Here is a 19089-nt window from a genome sequence, read left to right as displayed (position 1 = left end):
TGGGCAAAAACTTTTGACTTTTTATTGGAATAGACAATGTCGCTTGAGAAAAAGTTTTAATATCGATGTAAACAAATAAACTGATCCGAGGAAAACAAAAGTTTCTCGCATTGTGAAATGTATCAGTTATAATTCAATAAATGAATTAACAACGTTTTATTATATCAAATTTACTTCTTTCTGGCCTACAATTATCTTTTAAAACAATAAATGCTTGATAAATTAATAGAGGAATCCTTTTTTCCGCTAACCTATCTCAACAAAATCTGTTCTACCGTTTTTTTTTTCGTTATTGTTTTCGTTTTGTATCATATTCATGATTCAAACTGTATTCGTAATCAACCAGATGGTGAAGAATATCTAGTTTGACTATGTCAACAACAATAATCATGTGTTCATTGTAATGACAATGTTGATGTCGAAGATATAATTATTATACCAGTACCATCTGTTATAGTTCTGTTACTTCGCAGTCAGTAAAACTATGTTGTACGGTTTTGAACCGTTAGTACTTTTTAAAATGATTAATGAATTATTTCCATCATATTCCACGACCTCTATATAAAGCACCGTTACCAGTATATATAATTAATTGTAACAAAATTAACAAACAAAAAATATTCCATATATTTTGTTAATCAGTTGAATCATTATAATTTTTCAATAAACTTTTAACGGCGAATTGTTCCAAAAACTGGTATAAATTTTTTGTTTGATATGATCGTTTATTACTATATCAAAATTTCAATTAAGTTTGAGAACGAATTCAAAAGATTCAGAAATTGAACAGATACGTACGAGGCGAGAAAGAAAGCAGAATTTCCATTTAGATACTTTAATATAAGTATCTAATTAATCCCCGTCTATTCCCGGATTAAATTAGAAGCCCAAATGTCTGCTTTCTTGAAAATTTCTATTGTACCTCAACGATTTTCCTCAAAATAAATATTTCGTTTAATTGGTATCCCAAGCGAAGTCAAACTAAAAAAATCATCCCTACATTTAATGGACACTTTCTCGTGAAACATGTACGAGGATGGTCCAAGACGTACAACAAGGCACAACAAAGAAAACATCAAAAAATTTGGAAATAAATATATTTATTTTTCAACGCAATCTCCTTTTAGCTCCATACCTTTTTCCAGCGATGTCCAATAAGTTCGATACACTTTTTATAATAATAATCGTAAAACCCCTCGAAATTAACTGCCGACGTCACCTTTTCATTTTTGGAAAATTTTTTACCACCGAGCCATTTTTCCAAGTTTGTAAACAGAAGATAACCCGAAGGGGCTAAATCTGAGGGATAGTGTATATGAGGCAGCAATTCGAACTTTAATTGATTAATTTTGGCCATTGTAATATCGGATTTGTGAGGTCGACACTTCCTTCTTAGCCAAATGGGGCCGTTTGTTCTTGATATCTTCATTCGAACATTGCATTAATTTCGTTTAATACTCGCCATTGATAGTTTTTCTTTTTCTAAGATAGTCAATGAAAATTATCCCACGTGCTTCCCAAAAAACCGACGCCACGACCTTGTCTGCAAATGGAACGCTCTTTCCCTTCTTTGGAGCCGGTTCTCCCTTTTCCATTGTTTTGATTGTTCTTTTGTTTCGGGTGTGAAGTGATGGACACAAGTTCATCCATGGGTATGGAACGGCGCAAAAATTCAGCTTTATTTCTATGAAACATTGCCAAACACTCGACAATCATCCAGTACCCTTTATGGATATTCAACAGTCTTCACTTCATTTATTGTTTATAACGAAGGAACATTTGTTTTGATTTGATTGCTTTGAGTCGCTGTTTATTTTATTATCAAATAATTAACCCTATCAAGCGACAATCAGTTCTAACATTTCTTTTTTCGAAAACCATTAATTCGTCGTTGAAATTTAGCCACCACAAAAAATTCCATAGGTAAATCTAATATTCACTTTTTTTGGAAATTGGTAATATTGTAGCTGCAGCGGGTCCACCGGATCCAGCAAAATTTGGAAAGTGATCTATCAAACAAAAAAGTTTTGGAACCAATGATTTAAATTACTTATTGGAGTGGGATTCTGCATGTCAGCAACTAATCTAACCAAACGCTTATTCTTGTTGGGCAGATTACAGGAGTTGAGAAAATTTTGTATCACCTAGCGGAACTTTGACTATCGTTATCTTTGCTTCCAATAATCTTATTACTTTTTTTCGAAATGCATGTCTTTGACCGCGGATCATCCTGACTACATCCGAGATGGAGGAGGACTGCGTCGGTTATTCGTTTTGAAAACACGTCTTCTTGACGAATACGTGTTTCATAACTGTCACAACACGAACATCCTCCTAAATCTATTTCGACATCGTTGCCAGATTTATGAGCGTTGCCTAACTAATGCCGATTTTTCGAGAGCAATACCTGACTCTTTATTAATAGGGATTGGAGAATATAAATTCAGTTTGAACGACCGTCCTTCTAATTTGAAAAGAACAACTTTTTTAGGAACATTTCGTCTATATTTGCAAATAATATCAATTCGTTGGTGTTGTTTTTACTATATTTGCCGCATAATTAACGACATTTCAAAGTAAATTGAAAGTTTAAAGTTGTACTTTATCCTGTTATAGAGCATAAAACTTCCTACATTTCCAATATCTACAATTTTTTACGAGCAAAAATGGAAGAGATATCGGTGCACTAAGCTGTGTTTGCAAGTTTCAGCTGAATTCAGAAAATTTTCTTTTTCATTTTTCCTTACATTAAAGCGACGTAACACGCCAGGTTTATAGATTCCTTTTGAATTTCGATATTCAAATAAAGCGATCTAAGAAATGATCTCCCATATGAAGATCCATCAGCTTTTCTGTTTATAAAGTAGTAGCAAAATCATCCGGATCTTATCACGAATAACATATCAGGATATTTGTATTTTCACACGTCTCGGTCATTTTGTAGCACTTTTTAACGTATTATGATTGTAAAATTTATCACGTAGTTTCAGTTTGAACCTCATAATATTCCATAATAAACAAACAACTGAAACGACTGTTGTCTACGGTTGTATATAAAGTACACATGAAATTAACAAGGAACTTTCCACATTTCTTTCATTTACATTTTAAGAACACTATAACGGCTTCAGGATAGTTTGAGCCAAATAGCCGGATATTATTAATTGTTTTCAATTTTCAAGTATTATCGTATATTGCATAAAATATATTAAACACGCTTTTTATTTCAAAATGAAATGCCCTAATAAAAACATAATATAATTTAATACAATTAATGGCTACCAAAAAATCAGATCAGAGTTTTACTGGAGAATTACTCCAAGTCTAAGATAACCTAAAAGATGCATTACTATATCAGCTAAGAAGTCCAAGGAACTTCTCGAGATGTCTAAAAATGACACCACCTTATCAAATTCGACCTTAACCATGATGGAGGACCACAATGTCCTTCCCATTTGATTAAAAGGATTAGTTAACTCGAAGGAGTACTGCTAGAAGTGGAACTGAAAGCATCCGGACAAATAGCCTCGTTGGAAAGGAATCTAAGTATTTCGGAGGCAAAACAATGAGATGCAGAGCTTTATAAAAAAAAATAATGAGACTACATTTCCTTTATCTTTAGTATTTCAAACAACAATGTTGTTTCTCTTAAAGTAATCCTGTTGGGAAGCGGAATACCAGCAGAGTTGTTGGTAAAAATCTTATTATTTTACCGATAATTACTGAAATACATTAAAATGGATTTATAGGTCTATTTTAATCGGTAGCATCTGTAAAATGCTAAAAATTTTTAGGGGGACTTTAGTCACGAAAGATTCGTTTAGACCTACTAAAATGGGGCAAATTAGGGAAAGTTTCACTGACTTAACTATAGGAGGGCGTAGCAAAGAAAAGATTAACTGGCCGGTCGTCATGGAATGAGTATTTTTGAAAATTATGTCCTTTTAAGACATGCTGTATTACAAGGATTCAAATCAGGAAGGTCGCGTTTCAATTGTGAGATGTTTCGACACTATTTTGGTACAAATCTTCTGTCAAAATTTTATGTATAGTGGAAGTTTTCAAATTTAACTGTTCTCTCGTCGTCAATCTTGTCAAGCAACGGTCTGATATCAAACGTCTGCCTCTCTTTTGTGTGGATTCAAGTGAAAAAAAATCTTTCAGCATCATTTTCAAAATTTATCCAGTTTCAATAACATATTTCTACCCGAGGAAAAAATTATGTGAAAAACAAACCAATTTTGGCAGTGGCAATGAAGAGAGGTTAGAATACGTCGTAAATTTTAATTCCGTATATAAAATAATCCCTTGAGAAGTAATAAAGTTATTAAAAAATATTGTATTATAGTGTAAATTTTATTGATGATGATTAATTGTTAATAAATAAGGGGATATATAAGAAACAAGGTCAAACCGACACTAGGAAATGTATTGAGAAACCTGGTAAACTTGACATAGAAAATTTTTACGCAGAACCGGTACCAGATTATAATATTAACATTTGTTTTATTATTCTTACTTCTGTGCTCCTCTTAAGTACTCAGCATAAACTGTTTACTACCACTACATTAACACGCACAATCCGTCTGACCACGTTTCGATAACACAACTTATCTTCTTCAGTTAAGTATTCCTTAGCAATTGGGACTTCAGTAGATATTTTTTAATTTAATTAGTTTCCCATCAACATTTTATGCCTTGTTCAATTTTAGACCAGTATTTTTGTAGTAGTCATTCTTATCTTCTTAATAAGGGTGACAATTTCTGTAATGTTAATAATTTGATAGCGACTAGATAAAAATGTTTATAATTTTTTCTATTTAATGATTTTCTGATTTATGATTTTGGAGATGTTTAACGAAACTGAAAATGGTGAAGAATTCTATCTTTTTTTTTCACTTTTTTGGCGTTTCCAAATTAAAGTTTGATCTATTAACACGTTGGGCCACAAAACACTGTCCCCTGTGCCCAAAAAACATTTTTGTATCCATGTGGAACCAAGAAAAGATAAAAGGAAAATTTGAATTGAAATAGAAGTGCAAAAAATGATGTTTTTTGTGTTTACCGCTAAGATTTTCCCCAGGACCTAGAGCAATCCTGTGGTTTATTCGAAATAAATCTTCATTATATTTCTTTGAAGGTTAACCCTACGTGCAGCGTAGAAAAACAGGATTTTGTTTGCTTTTTTATCTTTTGAATGATGATTTATGCTTTTATATACAGTGTATAAAAATGTGTGATATATTTTGAAAAATATTATGAGATCAAGGTAAAGGTAGCAAAAAAATTTAAACAAATATTATACGAATTTATGTTAAGAAAAAAACAAGGTTTTTTGTTTCACAATGGAGCTGAAGATCATAAAAAAATCAAATGGATCAAGTGTAGGGTAATATTTCAAAACCCAGGACGGTCCAAATAAACTTTGGAACATATTTAAATACGGCCCCTTGGACGTGGAACCGCACCGAGGATCAACGTGTTAAGCACATCTAAAATTGAATACAGCTAACGCTAAATCCGGTCCTGTAATATTTTTCGCACTATAGTGTATATATCCGGTGAAACTACCTTCCAGTAACACATGTGTCAGTTCCTACTCATTAACATTTTTTTAGTTCCTGGTTTTAAGTATGATTTAAATTATAAGTTGCACCGTACGATTTAGCATTGAATAAATGATTTATAAATTATGGTCTACTTTGATATTAAGAAATAAACATGTATCAAGGACATTTCTTATACAGATGTGTATATTAGCATCCGTATTTGAAAAACATACCTTCACAAAAAATACAATTTGATAATATCAATTGAAATACATGGAGCCATATTCATCCGAAGTTTTTTTTGGAAAGTACCGTTTCCTCTTTATATTCTATTACTGTGTAACTTTTTAGCTCGATATTTAGAAATTTTCAACGCTGCCACGATTTGCGACATAATAGATTCTGGATATTGTCATAGGATATTATATATTATTGGAATCTCATTCACTCATTATCGATCAGTATCAAACCAAAAGTTGGAAGGTCCACGTCGAGAACTGCTCCGTATATTTTGGTTTCCGTAAAGGTTCCGTTAAAGTACAAACAACTCAGGAAATATTTATAGAGAAAGGACAAGTGACACGAATGAAATTTTGTGAAAATAAAAACGAAAACTAGTTCAAACCAGCAACGCGTGGTAATTGGTCGTGAGCATTGCTTTAGCGAATGCCAGGCGTAATGGTAATCCCTAGAAATCGAAAGACAGATTGGTTGAAATCAATCAATGCTTTTACCTTAATGGTAATTAACATACTGTACAAAACCACGTCTATTGAGTAAAACACTACCTTCATTTCCTTATTAGGATGCACCCAGAATTCCTGTTTAAGAATTACTTTGGAAAAGCGCATTTATCTTATCTATAAACATATCCTTGATTCTGTTGTCTCTCAAGGGTAAATCTTCTTACTTCTTGATATTGTATGTGCCTTTCATATTTTCAGCAATCTCCGGGAGTACCGATATCCCCTAAGCAACTGCTTTGAGTTCCGGTCTGCCTAGTCCTCTATATTTTTGATGAGCTTATGGATCCAATGTCCTTTGATTTTACTACTCCATATATTCTGCCACCTCCAGAGGATTTGTTTCTTCTTTCTTTATCGCTTCTCTTGTTTCTTCTCTGTTCTGCAGAAAGAAATCCTTACCTTTTCTTCTAGAATCGAGCCTGAAATCATCTTAACTAAAGGAGCCGGTGCGGTATAGTCTCAAATCGCATTGGTTCAACTCATAGCACAGTATAGCTTCGGTGGTACTGATGCGGCCTTATTCGACTGCTTTTTAAAACGTCATCCTCATGTCTAATCTCACTTCTAAGTTATGATTGTTCGACGAAGTTTTGTTTCACAATTTCGGTACGAATGAACATCAGCTGTGAACCAAACTTTGAAATTTCGTATGTGATGGAATTCCACACGAGTTTATGGTATAGTTGCTTGGCAATTGGTTCGTCATCTATAACTCTGTCTTTAGCGTAGGTTACAGACACTTAGGGATAAACGGCTAGTACTTGCTGAAGAGATTAATGCCCAAAATTTTAATATATCATATATTTCAGGGCGAGTAGTAGTGTTGGCCCAGTTGGTGTTGGGAGACCGGGATATCTACGTTTAAATGTCAAAGTAGAACTGACATTTACCAAAATTATAGTAGAACCTCACAAAATTTCTACGCTACTTGTTTTATATACATAAAATTTAACAGTAATGTAATAATTTAGAATTGATTTTTGAATAAAAACTTCAGAAACATAATGCATATTTCCTTATATTGTTAAAATATCGAAGAGAAAACCTACACATTACCGTTTAAAGTTGGATCAAAGATGAATCATATAATAATAACATAGCGGAAACCATGAAATGATTACTGAATACAGTCTTATTTCTATTGCGACTTACCGTGAAACCTACAGAAAAAAAACACTTAAAACTATACCATTATAACGGATAAGAATTTACCGAATATTCTTTTTAGAATAGAATAGAATATAAACATTTTTTTAGTGTAACATTGAAGCAACATTCTTATGAAGTTGGCAATGCAATAACGGACCAAGTCCAACATATTAAAGCGTCAATTAATGGATTAGATAAATGGCTTCTTTTATTTGTTAGGGTACAAAAGTGGTGTAACCTATTTAGAAGTGAATTTTTTTTACTTATGCAAACTATTTCGATATTAACATCAGCTTTATTAGAATATTTGTACCGAATGGTGTACGGAGATTATTTAATACATCTCAACCACTAAGCCACTTCATCTTAACATTGGTAGTAGAAATTTGATGGTTTGCTTCATCAGCCTACAGCAATTTGAATTGATTTTCTTTCTACTCTTAGGTATATAGAAGTGAGGATGAAATTTATCTACCAAACCAAATCTTGCAAACGAAGCATTTATGAATAGGCGTTAACCAAAAAATGTCTGCTTTTCTGAGTTTCAATGTAATAAAATGTTTGATATAAAACAAAACCTCTTGTTTAGATTAGAGGATAAATCACCTTCCTATATACCCGACTATAATTTTTTGTGAAGACCCGATAAGGACCTTATCAGGTAATTCCGAATCCTGGTAAGGTATAGGTCAGAATAACCTGACAAGTACCTGATGAAGATATAACGCAGATCAGTAATGAGGTCCTGATCAGGTTCATCTTATATAGTCCTTTAGATGAAATAATAGATATATTATATATTATTATGTTAACCATATTCAGAAATTTCTATGCACGCAAGGATTTAGATCTGGTCTAGATTGGTATCAAGTTGTCTTTATATTATTGACGAACTGCCTCTCTTGGAGTAGTTTACACTTTAGTTTGATATCCAATTCAACAGCCAAATGAATAAGCATTTCCTAAAAGTAAAATGAGAGTACTGAGAGATTGACATGATGAAAAATAATTTATAATCATGAGATTTCTCGCATGAACATGACCACAAAAGCCTGAAGAAAAATTAATTTTTATACAAATGGGTGAACCTGATGTGATCCGTGTGGATCTTATCAGGATAACTTTATAAGAAATATTATTCTTTTCAATAAGGTGATCCTGGGAGGCTCCTTATATGGACATGAACAGGGAAACCTGATAGAACATTAGTTTATTTTAAATAGGATTATCCTGATGCGTTCCTAGTGTGAACCTCGTCTGTAGAACCCAATTAGAAATAGTCTTTACTTTACTAAGACAATCATGATGGATTCCTCACATGAACATGACCATTAGAGCCTAAAGAAAAATTATTTTTAAACAAATGGGTGATCCTAGTATGGATCTTGTCAGGATAACTTGATAAGAGGCTTTATATAGACATAAATAGATAGAAAATTAGTTTATTTTTTATGGGATTATCCTGATGCGTTCCTAGCGTGGACCTCGTCAGCTTTGGCCTGATAAGGTTAACCTTGTTATGATGTTTAATGGAAATGATTAAAAAATATTAGTCAGGTAAACAAGAACGAGTTATCGGTACCAATGTCATGATTACATTTCTAGTTGTTGTTTTCTATCTCCTTTAGCTGCTGCGATTTAGATTTAGGGCATAAGTTAAAGTTTCCACAAAATTCTAAAATCAAGTGAATTACAAATGAATATGTAAAAAGAGAAAGATATCTTCTTGGATTACTTTTCTCTTGACAGTAACGTGATTTATTTATTAACAGAACTTATCTGACAATAATTTAAGTTCATTTATCTTAGCGTCTGTTCCTAGTCTGTCCTAGTGTTTCAACATTTTGCTATAAAACGCACATCAAATAATTGGAAGCAAACTAAGTTTGGTCCACTTTGCTTCTCTGTGGTTCCCCGAAATACATCAAGGCAAAACGGAATATCTATAATAACTATCAGAATCACTGATTTGAAATTTTTTGGGTTAATATGAAATTACCATATGTTAATACAATAAAAGAATTTATATTGTCTTCAACGTAAATAAGTGAATAAACTTTGTCAACGGAAATAGATAGAAAGTATTTAAATAGAATTTTAATTTCAGATGTTTTTTCGTGATAGTGAATGTAAAATAATAAGGACGCAAGTGTCGTAACACTAAACATCATGTTACTTTAGAATTGCAACGTGCATTATTGAAATTGTGGGGGAACGAGTGGATTGAAAAGTATAAAGATGATTGAGAAAACGATATTAATATGTTTTTCTTTTTGTTTCAGATCATGTGATAGAAACCGCCAGTCGGACATGCCAGAGGCACACAGTCCGTTAGGACATTGGCCTCACAGCCTTAGCTCCATGATGGCATGTCTTGGTTGTACTTTAGGTCTTTTCAACATTTCGCGATTCGCTATTCTCACTGTCCATTTTGGAGCTAATTTCATCTTCCAGTTCTGCTTTTTATCGCTTATTTTCGGCCTTCCGCTATTTACTCTTCAACTTTGCCTTGGGCAACAACTTGGAGCTGGAGTTATAGATATGTGGAGGATATCGCCGCTCTTCCAAGGAGTAGGGGTATCGTTACTGCTGGCTCAAGCGCTTTTAGGACTGTATAGTATTATCGGAGTGTCTTGGATGTTTGTGTTTTTTCGGGATTCATTCATTACGAAAGCCGATAGGTACCGATGGGCCGAGCCGTTTATTTATTATAGAAGGGGTTAGTATTCACTCATATAATTTCTATTCACAAGACCAATTCTCAAAGAACAAAGTTCTAGTGATCAAAAATGATTTAAAAGTATAGAAAAACTATAGATTTGTCTAAACTATTTATTTCTCCATAGATATAAATTCTGAAAATAGTACCTTTCAACTGACGCAAACACTCCCAGACTATTTCAATGGAGTAGTTCTTCAACGACATCACTTACCAAGTGGAAACTCATATGGTACCATCAAGTTTCAGCTGGCGTTCAATTTAGCTGTTGTATGGATGATAGTATTTGTATCTCTGAGCAAAGGATTAAGATCATATGGAAAAGTTATTTACGCTTTTACCCTACTACCAGTCTTCGGGACCTTTATTTTGTGTGCCAAAATCTTAGGTTTGATGCCACCGGAGTTTGTTAACGTAATCTTTCCAGAAACTTCATGGGGAGAATTTTTTCTCAATCCAAAGGTGGGAAATTCTTATTTTTGAATACCAAAAAAGTTTCTGATTCTTTATAGTAAACGACATATTCAAACTTAAACAAGAAAAAGTGATTTCTAATTAGCTACATGCACCTCTTGTTTCGTACCAGTTTCTTCTTAGTTTGCTGATGTCTTTTAAACTGATCAGAAACTTTTGACTTACTTACTTAATGTCTTATTTCTTGGCTATTAATAATGTAATTACTTTTAGAGTTGGTTGGCAGCCAGTCAAGAAGTTTTTCTTACATGGGGTATGCTGGGAGCGGCTATAATGCAAATAGCATCACATAACAGACACAAACATTTACTTCAAAGAGATTCTAGTCTTGTAGCCGTTATAACTTTCACAATTTTATTGCTAGTAGCTTTCTTGGCAAACACCTGTGTTCAAATACTTAAAGCTTACGGGTACAGTTATATACCTGATTCTTTTGGTGAGTAAGATGAAGTTTTATGTAAGTTTTTTATTTGAAACTTCGTTATTTTGTTATAGAAAAAATGTCTTCGTATACATTTCTTCGATCTACAAAAGATCCTCTTCCTCCGAATTTGGCAAGTATTTCTATACGAAATATGGTTCATAATTCATTCGTATTGGGAGAGAAAGTTATAAAACCTTACATAGACTTTTCAGAAGAAAGTGGATATATGGTGAGTGAAACGATTGTGGTGATTATAGATGTAATAAATTACAACTATTATTATTATTAGACTTTGATAGACATATCAGCAAGCAACAGCTCTAGATGGTAAAATAATTGATTCTAGGTATTTTGTTCTCAGTAATAATATTGATTATGGACTATGTATATACGTATGTAGATATTGGGGTGTCATATACACTGCGACTCAAGGGATCTAATGCCTCCTTTCTTGCTGCGATACTACGGAATGTGGGATGGCTCTAGCTGCCATAGATATTCCCAGGTTTAGTGCTCTGGAATTCTTTAGTGTTTCACACTTCGAGAAAATGTGGATAGACTTTTCTTCTTCTGTGCAACAAAATCTACACGCCGCATTATCTCTTAATGCTCCAGGTGTCCATTGAGGCGACAGTTCCCCAATAGGATAGGATATAGACAAATATAAAAGTGTGCTCAGATTTAGTGATAATACAGCACAGTCATCCATCAAATAAACTCAATGCTGCAAAAGCTTACCTATCGTATATCTATGGGGAAAGGTCGTCTTTGATAACTTGTATTATGAATTATCATTTTATCTCAGCAAAACTTGGAAATATCTGTAATCGTAATAGTCAGGTTAAATGGAAAAGTCGGTTCTTTTGTAGAAATTGTTCAATGTCAATTGTTTATGACTAATGAAGAGGTAAATCGGATGAGAGCAAAGGGCCTACATTGTGCCCAGATATATAATGTATAAAAACAATATTCTTTGACGGAATTTTCAATGGGTACGATATTTAGAATTATTATAATTGTCTAATTTGCTTTGTAATTCTGTATATCCTAATATCCCTACAAGAAACTTCTTGATTGCCACAAGTTTGTCTCTTTTTCTTAGACCTGTTGAGTTTCTCAAAGCTATATTTCCAGGCATGTGTATATGCAGACCTTTTTAATGATCTCAGACATCTTTAGATCGGGAACCTTTGAATTTTTTATGGGGGTACTGAAAAAGAAATGTTTTTAAAACTAAATAAACCAACTTTGAGGATCTAAAATATAACATAATGCTATAAGTGTAAATAAATTTCTCTTACATTTATTAGAAAACTAATTTCAATCAAGTTTATTATAAAATATTATACATCCTGTATACGGTATTTAAAAAAAAATGTATTTGGACTATTGTGTTTACTACAAATTACAGCCTGTCGGCATAATTAATTTCACAAGAGACTTTGAGACACACAGTCAATTAATCGCAAATAAAAATATCGATTTTGAATAATTTTATTCTCGCCGCCAATGTTAAAAGCGGAATATCATTTCGTGTATTAATAGTTGCATACAAGTAGTTCTCTCAAATAATTTATATGGTGGTTCCAATCCATTAAAAAACCACTCTGGTACGGTGATGATTCTGCGCAATAGAGATTTTATGTTCCAACCGATTTAGGTATCGTTTGTGAACCGTTTCCGGGACGGTCTTTTCGATACTTGGTTGATAGCAGGTACTGTTACAAAAACCGTGCAAAGCCAGATTGCGCAGGAAATAACGCTTCCCATAACCGTTCCAAGAACGGTCCAGATTAGCAGGTGGGAACAAACCTTGTAATACCGATGTTTTATTAGTAAGTAGTTTTAAGTTTTGATTTTCCATTTATTTATTTGATAAGTGACAAAAAGAAATAATAAAAAACGTTCTCTGCGGATAAATTTGATTATTAAAAACATTTTCCTTGTTAACGAAGTTATTTTTTCGACGACAACTCCACTAAGTTAAACAGTAGAAATTCATTTGCTACAATTTTTATTTGTTTCTGTAACAATATTGTTAACAAATTATGTGATCTCACTTCAAAGTTGCAATAAAAATAAATCGAGCGTGAAATAAGAAGTTATTCAGCAATGATATTGACCAATAAATTGGACCACATTTTTTAATTAGCAAATCGAAAACAGATTTTTGATTAAATATAAAAGAATGTTTTCACTTCGTAAATAATACACATCAAACTAATAAATACTGAATATAAATACATTGTACTTACTTCTGACAAAAATTGGATCGATAAAAGAATCCTTCAGTTTCCCAAATCGATAATATATATCGACTAAATGTTGGCGGAAATTGTTGAATATTTCTGACGTGTTGTTTCCACAGATGTCACCAAATCAGCTTTAGTTTTATAGATAAAGGTTAAATGATGTTATTTCTGGTACTAGACATGAAAGGTAAAAATTAATTTCGAGAGATTTCTGGATGACTCTTGCTCATTTATGGAGTTCACAAATTTAATTCAATTCCTGTTGGTCGAACATTGATGAAAAATTTTTGTTAATTTAACCATGGTCAACTTCCTCCTTGAACATCGGTTTGGATATACAAATAGACTTATTTTTATATCTTTGGGACAACAGGGCTAAAAATGAACACCGGATTAACTGACATTAACAGAAAAAAGTGTTTTATATCTCTTTGTACATTAAACCTGAAAAATCCTTTTTAATGCCTTGGAAAACAAAGTGGATGTAAAAAATATTCTTATTTCAATGCCTTTGGAACAGCAGAACTAAAAAGTAACATTGGATTAACAGAAATTGACATTTAGGAGATGTGCCAATTCAAAAAAGACAGAAATAAGCATCATATATTGAGCTGGGGCTGATGAAGTAAGTTAACAGGGGCTATCTTCTTCCCTGGATAGTAAACTGGAAATATCCTTGTTTTTATGCCTTAGACACCAAAGTGGATATACAAAATCCTCTTATTTCAAGCCTTTGGGACGGCAAAAATACGGAATTATCATTTAAGTGAAACTATCAATCCAGGAAGTCAAAACGAAGCATTGCATATTAATTTGGGGCTGCTGAAGTAATTTGTGACAGCTATTAATCAAAATGAACATTGTTTCGGGTAAAATGGAAAAATTAAAATCTGGTCAATTTAATGGTCCTTAAATAGAGATTCACGGTAGATGTCGAAATAGTACAAAAATTTCTTGGGATTCCTAAAATATAGAATTACGTATAATTAGTGAAAATAATGCTTGTAAGTTACAATATAATCAGTTGTAACACTACTTACACATCGCTTTCCATAAAGGTGATTGCAATGTAGAACAGATTTTGTATGCCAAATAACAAGACAGGCGTTTTTTGCATATTTGATTAAATGGTTGTAGGGTTCTGTCCCCTCAATAAGTTTGCTATGTATTATATATATTTTGTTGGGATTATGGATTAGGTAACGGTGTATTAATAAAAAAAAACTAAATACGTTATAAATTAGAAGGTTATTTTAATTCTATTAGAGTTTCGGAGATGTGTCCTCACAATGTTAAGGATCGGAGAGAACTAACTACCTACTACCTAAACTTAAAATATTTTGGGTTTGTATTATCGATTTTCTGTTTAAACTTATACCTGGTTTTATGACTTGTGGCTCGAAAACGTTTTTCCTTTTTTTTTTAGGACATATCAAAATATATTCTTCAACAAGTTTGAAAATGTTTTAATATAGAAAACTTTACTTCCAAAATAATATTAAGGTTAATATTTAAAAGTGTAATATCTTAAAGAGAAGGATTTTTGCATTCATTATTCCCACATATTTGATATAATATTCTTCTTATTATTTCAGGTTCTAAGATTGGCTACTGAATTGGTACCAGCTACATTTGCAGTGATGGGAGCCGATCAGGTGTCACCGTTTTGGGCTGTATTATTTTACTTTATACTTATAATGTTCGGTATCGCCCAACAATTGGCTATATGGCATTGCGTCATTACGGGAATTATGGCAATCAAAGCAAACGTTCTGAAGTCTTGGGAAACTACGATTACCTTCTTTAGTTGCGCGTGCGGGTTTATTTTGGGACTTCCTATGGCTACAGAGGTGAGATTGAAAAATTGCTTACAAAATGAAAATAATCTTGAAAAAATTTGGGCTCCATATGCTGTCTAATCGATGTCAATTGTATAAATTAAAAATATCGAAGCAAAAAAACTTGAAATTTAAAAATCACAAGAAACTTCAGTCACAAAGGAAGTTGATTGACTGAAAACTGCCATTTTAATGAGAATGTTTAGTGTAAAAATCAATTTGAATAGTTCCAACTTAAGATGTCCCAGAAGAACAAAAAAATTACGACAGTTTCTTTTATTTTTCAATTTTTAGACCTTTTTATATACAATATTCTTGATCGTCTCTTCTGATTGAAAGAGGCAAAAATATTGACGTTTCCTCCTATGTTGGACTTTATCAAAACATGATTTTACATTAACAACTTGCATACTTATAAACAAAAATATATAAAAAGGTCCAAGTAGTAAAATCTTGGAGAATCTACAAACTAACCTGTATTTTTCTTAGATGAAGACCGAAATTAGGTTGAGACGTCAAAATATTTTTTTTGAAACATTCATTATAATCAACATAATACATTATGAAAATGAATACAACGAAGTGCGATTAAAAATATTTTTCTTAAAACGAAGAACTTGGATTGATCTTCAAAGTACTGCCTTTAGCCAGCAATGCTTTTATTACAAAGTTAAGATGAGAAGTGTTTCTGGAAAGCTTCTCTTTGAATGGCTCTCATTTATTTTAAACATTTTCTATTTAGCACATTTTGTATATTCGGCAAGATCCAGGAGTCGCATTATGCAAAATGTGGATGTGATAAATCTGGAAGACTTTTGGTGGCCAAAATCTCTAATCAAAAGCAGTGTGCGACATGGTGTGTAGTCATAATGAAGTAATAAGCTTTTTTTCAATTTTTCTTCATTTTAGTTTCGCATATTCCAATACCCAAATGAACAAATTTTCACATTAAGAAGCCGAAAGACGTCTTTGATCTTATCTGACACATTTTCGCTTTTAAATCCCCTCATACAATTGTAAATAATCTTAAAAGTTATTACATTATCACTATATTAGACAAATCAAAGAGTTTCTAATATTTCGTGAACTTCTTTGGCACCACATCACTAAAGCAGTGATTCCTAAAGTGTTTCAGGTGCACTCTCAGGGTTCCACTGTAAGCTTTACAACAGGAGTGTACTTGAATTTCCTTAGATCTGATTTTTTGACGTGTTGGTAATATGGTATAGATGTATGAACTTAAACTAGTAAAAAGTATTTTGAAAGTGGTTTACAAAGAAAAAAAGTTTAATAACTTCTGAACTAAAGTATCTGTATTATTTGACCGACAAACTCGTCACTGTTTAATAAGAAATCTGGGAGATTATCTATGATTATTAGAAGAACCAGTATCGTCCAAACATTGTTCAAATATGTCGATGATTTGCTTTTAGATGGGAATTTACGTGGTCTACTTCTTGGATTACACAGTTGGTGGTGTATGGTGGCTAGTGATCGTCATTATTATACAAATTATGGCAGTATTCATGGTTCGTGGAAGACCTTATAGTGGAGATACTGTCGTTACAGCATTATTCTATCAAAATAGCCATCCGTGCTTTTTGAGCTGGGCTCCTGCGTTATTGTCGTTCACTTGGAACGTGATCTTACCTGTTGCTTTAATGGTCAGTATAAAATGCCTCCCTCTATCTTTACTTTATATTTTATAAGAGAGTATTTGGAACATTTTACGTCTTTGTGCAATTTTTAGAATTATTTATGGATTTATTTGAAAAAATGTTTTATTTTTAGGTACTTTGTATTGCGACATTCAAAAATGGTAGCTTCAGAGATATGTTTATTTGGCATCACGGGCCTGTAGCTGGATATTGGCCTCTTTGGGCACGTCAAGTAGGATCAATGATACAACTTGTCCCCATTCTTTGTATTCCCTTAGTAGCTGTAATACAGAGTTATAGGTATTTGAATAATGGACCTAGTGACATTTTGGATGTAAGTAGTGAAGATTATGAAGATTAAATTAATACGTGGTAGAAGAAACTAAAAAAGTAAAGCTTAGCGATGCTTCTTAACAATACATTGTATTAATTACTCATTTTACATCAATCCATTAATGCCCAAATTATTTTTTCTATTCAAATGAAACAAACTATTCTTGTAGCTTATATATATATATATATATATATATATATATATATATATATATATATATATATATATATATATACACATAATAGAAGTATTTTAGTTGTCTTCAGATTAGGGCACTGGGTTCCAATGGATTAATTCTTAAATTTCAACAAAATTTCATGATAATAAATTTGCTGCATTTTTTCTATTATTTTAAACAGCAATCCATTGAATTCACACAGTAAATTTTACTTTGGGTACATTCCACTTAGATACTGCAATGTCCGCGACCTCTGGAATCCCCATTCCACTAACTTGTTGGAGTGAGTTTATAATGGAAATTTTGTTGAACGTCTAGGAAAAACCAACTCGAACGATTCGTATCTATAGTGGTGTCCCTCATAATAATATCGGTTTCAAATGTTCACTTTGTATATTAAATAATCATATCAAAAGAAAGTCTTAATATTCGAAGTATAGCTCATCGTATTCTTTTATTATATTTTTCAACATAAATATAATAGAGAAAATTTTGGGTTTTTCGCCACATGAAACAATGAGACTGAACAAGACTCCGTAAAAGACTGAAAATATCAAAATGCCAAAGATGATCTGAGACCCTGAATTTATTAGTTTGATATTCAAATATCTGAAAACAATCTCAATTACTCCTATGGAAGCAAGACATAAATTTCAGCAGGGAAATTGAAATCGTTAGCTGTGGAAAGAAAGAAACACTAGCCAGTACATTGTTTCATCGAATTGAAAGATATAGGGACACACATAAAATTATTAAAGAGAATTGAAAGCAATGAAAGTGTGAAGTTATTCGGACATTAAGACAAAATGTGATAAGAATTAAATCCTTATTCTAGACGAACCAGAGGAAATAAGAATACTATAGTGTAGCTAGCACACAAGTGGTATATAAACGTTCCCAAGCCCTATCATATGAGGAGAAAAGGTGAGGAAATTGTGAGCGGATTCGTGCGGATAACTAGGTACTACAGTCTGTCTAATTCGGTCAAGCGTGACCACTGGTTCTTGTCTGTCTCCATATCTTCGTACCGCAGCTCAAACGGGTCACAATCACACTCCCGAACTCTCTCTTCTGATATTGCTCACGGTCATGATGAGTCAACTTCTCATTATATTCTCTAAAAAAGCCAAACTTCATCAAACAATAATCACTAGCAATGCTCTGGTATGTTCTCTATCTTCGAAACTATCAACAAAATGGCCGACGCCTTGTTGTAAAGGATGTTGTTTAGATATTATGATATCCTTGAGACTTTAGTGAACGTTGAGTGGAATATAACTTTTATAAATTTCATATAACTGAAGCAATGAAATGAAATAAAAAGAAAACTAGAAAAGATCTAATTTAGGTTAGTTTGTAGAAAAAATACTAAATAAATTTTGTTTTGTTCATTGCATACCCAGGAGTTTGAGGAACGTCAGAATTACGTTAGTAGTAAATCTTATTAAAAATTTTATTCATAATAATTTATTGTTAATATAAAATATACCAATAAACAGTTAGTTCTTACCCTAAATATATTTAATTTTGTCCAGCGTATTCAATTACTATACCGGCCACCGATCGGTGAGCACATGGACGATTTAAGCAACCAAGAAGCAGCCGAAGCGATCAGAAATGAAAATAATGCCGCCAACGCGACAGCTGAAGATCCTCCACCGAAGTACACTCCTCCTCCATCCTACACGACTGCGACCGGTGCTAGAATTGCAAAGTTCTTACGGCAAAGCATTAGAAGAAGTGTTAGAAGAATAGCTAACGTTTTAGG

The 19089-nt window shown here is 32.6% G+C and overlaps 1 protein-coding gene across 2 annotated transcripts in view; it reads left to right on the top strand.

The window, feature by feature from the left end:
• LOC130441505 (sodium-dependent transporter bedraggled) overlaps positions 1-19089 on the top strand; it is a 52818-nt gene that overhangs the window by 31902 nt on the left and 1827 nt on the right. For both annotated transcript variants that reach the window (XM_056775222.1, XM_056775221.1), the window contains exons 5-12: positions 9727-10163; positions 10291-10625; positions 10851-11073; positions 11133-11290; positions 14909-15163; positions 16585-16815; positions 16943-17143; positions 18857-19088. In XM_056775222.1, coding sequence (XP_056631200.1) covers positions 9727-10163; positions 10291-10625; positions 10851-11073; positions 11133-11290; positions 14909-15163; positions 16585-16815; positions 16943-17143; positions 18857-19088 — 2072 coding nt within the window. The remainder of the gene's footprint in view (positions 1-9726; positions 10164-10290; positions 10626-10850; positions 11074-11132; positions 11291-14908; positions 15164-16584; positions 16816-16942; positions 17144-18856; position 19089) is intronic.

Source organism: Diorhabda sublineata, chromosome 3 (assembly GCF_026230105.1).
Source record: "Diorhabda sublineata isolate icDioSubl1.1 chromosome 3, icDioSubl1.1, whole genome shotgun sequence".
In the NCBI taxonomy this organism is placed as follows: Eukaryota; Metazoa; Arthropoda; class Insecta; order Coleoptera; family Chrysomelidae; genus Diorhabda; species Diorhabda sublineata.
Note: the sequence above shows the minus strand (reverse complement) of the source record. Positions and strands in the feature narration are given on the sequence as shown.